At 48.6% G+C, this 3,793-nt stretch overlaps 1 protein-coding gene across 1 annotated transcript in view; it reads right to left on the bottom strand.

Moving 5' to 3' along the window:
• The window catches only part of FBXW12 (F-box and WD repeat domain containing 12), a 10,378-nt gene extending 8,537 nt beyond the window's left edge, over positions 1–1,841 (bottom strand). Inside the window, exons 1-4 of the mRNA XM_023520560.1 lie at positions 1,752–1,841; positions 1,105–1,142; positions 745–905; positions 25–143 (exon numbers count right to left, since the gene is read on the bottom strand). Coding sequence (XP_023376328.1) covers positions 25–143; positions 745–905; positions 1,105–1,142; positions 1,752–1,841 — 408 coding nt within the window. The remainder of the gene's footprint in view (positions 1–24; positions 144–744; positions 906–1,104; positions 1,143–1,751) is intronic.
• Between the last annotated feature and the right edge of the window lie 1,952 nt (positions 1,842–3,793).

The raw sequence follows: 3,793 nt of genomic DNA, 5'->3' as shown, positions 1-3,793 counted from the left end.
GTGCACCTCATCGACCAGACTCACCTCCTGCACGTCCCAGGCATAAAGCATGCGCTTTGAAGACACCGTGCAAAGGATTGACTTCTCTCGTCCATTCATTTGGAGGCTACTTCCTGAGAGATAAGCCATTGGTTCCAAAATTCCTAGGGGGAAACACAGACAATGCTTGACCACCCCATAGCTGAGGGATTATCCAATTGAATTAAGAGAATTCCGGAAAGATAATTTTAAGTTTTCTCGCAACCCTTATGGAGAAAAGGATGGAAATTGGCCTTCGGAGTTATTCGAACATGGATTCCCATTGCAGACTGGCCATTTGGGAGGTGTTGGCCAATTTGTTTTTCCTCTTTAATCTGTTTCCGTAGATACGAAATGGAGATAAAAATCTCTCCACCAGAGAACCGTTCTGAGTTTTAAAAGAGGTACCAGAAATAAAGTGAGCGTTAGAACGTCTGTTATCTAAAAGTTTCCTTTTTCTTTAAGATTTTTATTCTAGGAGGGAAGGGAAGCCTTGGGGGAAAGGGAGTAACAAGGCCTGGTTTTGTGTTATGAAAACACCACTCTGGCTTCTCAGTGAGGCATAGACTGCAGGGGACGAGGGGAAGGCGGGGCTCGCTATCACGACAACCCATCCCGTTAAGTTTCAACTCCCTTTCTCGTCACCAAACGAGAAGACAGAAAAATATATAGTGGATTTCCTACGACAAGTTTGTCATGTGCCCCTAGAGTGTCCTGTCCGCCTACCGAGGTTGCCTGCCGCTTCTCTGTAGAGAAAGTCCTCTGGCTGAGCCAACGCCATCCGACGCTCGCGCTTCCTCTGGCTGAGAAAGAAGTGCTTCCACGTTGGCGCACCCAGGCACTGATAGGAGAAGTGGCAAAAGCTCCACTTCTCTAGACACAGGTTTCTGGAAAGAGTCACGGTCCTGCGAGGCTGCCCCCCACCAGTTCGCCTGCTCGGCACCACGCGAACCCTTTGCCCGCGGAAACCCTCACTCACGCCTCTCACCACGCAGCCGCACTCAGGCCTGGGTACAAATGCAGCATCCTCCTCCCCGCTAAGAGACACCTGCCTGCCCACCTTACCCTACCCATTCCCTTGCTCACCTCCACAGGTGGTCATTCTCTGCAACCTTATTCCAGTACTGAGGGAGAGAGAAGATACAAGCCGGAGATTGGTACCCAAACGTCGGCTCCGTCTCTGTTATCATTCATTCCGGGAGCAAGGCCCACACCAGTTAACCGGCCACCAGCCCCCTTCCCCAGTCTGGGACTACAGGGACACGGTAACAGCAGAGACCCATCACGGCCAGTACAGGCCCTTGGTATTCCTGGAAAGCTCAGAGTGGATTCCCCAGGGCTTGAAGTGGGAACCTCAAGGGCCATTTAATCAGCACGACTCTTGCATACCAGCTTTCCATTTTCATTTAACAAAATACGAGGCCCTCGAAGTGGAGGGGGCTGACCCCCAACGCTCAGTGTATCGCTCTGCTCCTCTGCAAACTGGTGCTCCGAGTGGCCAAGAGAACTAATTGGTCAAGAGAAGGGCTCAGGTGCATCGGACCTGAATGGGCAGGCCCGAATGGGTGAATTTAAGCAATGAAGGAAGGTGCTGTGGGTGTTATGCTGGGGTGGCTGAGATCCCAAGATCGAGGGAGAGTAGTGACCGGGGTCAGAGCGAGCACTGACAGGGTGGGCGGCTGTGGGGATGGGGCCGGGCAATGCGGATGGAGCGGCGGGTGAAGAGCATTCACCTTGTTCACTTGGCAAACCTGCAGCAAGCTGAACGCATCCAGGAAGGAGAAGATTTTCAACAACGGTACTTCAGGCAATAGGGTGTCCATCTTACGTGGCCAGAGTCCACAGCCAGTCTCCTTTCTCCTCTACGGGATGCTCTGAATTTAAAGGCCTGGCCCAGGTCTGCAGCACTTGGGAGGGTTTCCACCCACAGCCCATCTGGCTCTGATACAAACAGGCTGCAGGTGCGCCGACCCTCAGCCTACCCTCCGCTTCCGCCTGTGTCCAGGGACTAGAGCCACACAGCTGAGGGCATCCCTCCCGACCCTCACTCATTTGTGTTCTTGTTTAAATGCCTTCAACACCGCGTTGTTTTGCACTGTGAACTGAAAGCTCAGGACCTTGGGCAGCTCTAGCTGCCGAGGAACTTGTCGGGACTCTAGGAGATTTCAACTAATGCCCATTCGTCAAAGTTTCTATGTGACGTTGTTTAAGTGGCAAATCGCCAAAGTAGGGAATCTGCTTCCCACATGGATATGTCTACTTTGGGATACCGAATCTGGCCAGTGGGGCCTGTCTCCCAGCACCAAGGTAGCCCCCGGCTTTCTGCCTTTGTGCATTTAACTTTCCAGTGGAAGGAGAAAGTACCGGCCAAACAGGTGGCTCCACTGATGCCCAGGCTAAGGGCACAGGCCTGGTGTGAGATGGCTCTTACGGTCAGTGCCTTTCCCTGTGACTTTCTCCCAAGAACCTGACAACTGATTCCCGCTTTTCCGATAGGAGTCCCTCTGCGAGGCTCAGTGGCGATGACCTTTCTCTTAAACTGCTGCCTCCAGCATGAACCACAGTGGTGGTGCTCAGAAGTACCATTTTTTTTCTGCAACATTATCTACTCTATCACCCCAAAAAAGGATTGGGCTTGTCACAGACCATTAATTGTCCTCTTCTTCAGAATTTGGAATGGAAAACTTTTCACGTTGACAGGCCCATGAAATACAAATCTGACAACTATGGGGAGACCACATTTTTCATTTTGCTAATTAGATTTATAGAAAACTGGTTTGAAGAGAATGTGGTTTAAAAAGAAAAAAACTGTCATTTAAAAAAATCCTAGTTTATAGAGAGCTAAGGGGAGTCTTATGGTATCTTTTACATCAGTAATTCTAGTTCTTCCAAAGTCTTTGGTAAAACGTGTCAAGAAGAAGCCAAATCGTGTGATGCGATCTTGTCCTTATGCCTCTGTTCCCTACCATCCTGGCCATCCAAACCCTGGCTTCCTTGCTATCCACGAGTTTCAATTTTGCCAGTTTATTTTGCTCATTTCTCTGTCTCTTAGCAGCGACTCTGCCAGACCTCGTGCCTGGCTCCCTCACGCCATTACCGTCCAATGCCAATATCAGATAAAGAACTTTGGCCGTCCGGTTCACTTCCTTTTGGCACTGGCCCACTCGGTTCTGGTTGACCAGGCAGATCTCTGACGATGTCATACAGATTTTTTTCTAATCTTATTTCCCTTCTAATCTGTTTTTCATGGGTCTCCCACAAACCGCTCCATCACAGGCAGAAAGGGATGGCTGGATTCTTGGTTTAAATGATGTCTATATCCCGATGAGTCCCCTATTTATACATCGTTCTCTGGCATTTAATGTGGTTTTAAAACTATGCAGCCTGTTGTCTTAACGTCCGTCTGTACAATGATGTTTAAAGGTATCTCGGACTTCACATGTTTAAAACAGAATAATTTCTGGTCCCACAAATGTACATTTCCCCTGTGTTCCCACGCATCGTAAATGTCACATATTCCCTCTCTTGCTCAGGACAAAACTCTCAAAAGTTTTTCTGGATTTCTCTTTGCTTCTAATCTTCATCTTCTCTTATAGTCCCCATCACATCCTTCCCATCTCAGCTTAAATACTACCTCCTCATCAAGTTTTTCCTAAGATAATACTTCCCATCAAGTTCTCGTTACGCTATTTTATTTGTCCCCGTTACCCTTAACAGTAATTAAATTGTAAATAAAGTAAATTCACTTGTTTATCTGTTCATTGTCTCTCTCTCT

This window comes from Pteropus vampyrus, unplaced genomic scaffold (genome assembly GCF_000151845.1).
Source record: "Pteropus vampyrus isolate Shadow unplaced genomic scaffold, Pvam_2.0 Scaffold271, whole genome shotgun sequence".
Lineage (NCBI taxonomy): Eukaryota > Metazoa > Chordata > Mammalia > Chiroptera > Pteropodidae > Pteropus > Pteropus vampyrus.
The sequence above is the reverse complement of the archived record's forward strand: the minus strand, read 5'-3'. Positions and strand labels throughout refer to the sequence as shown.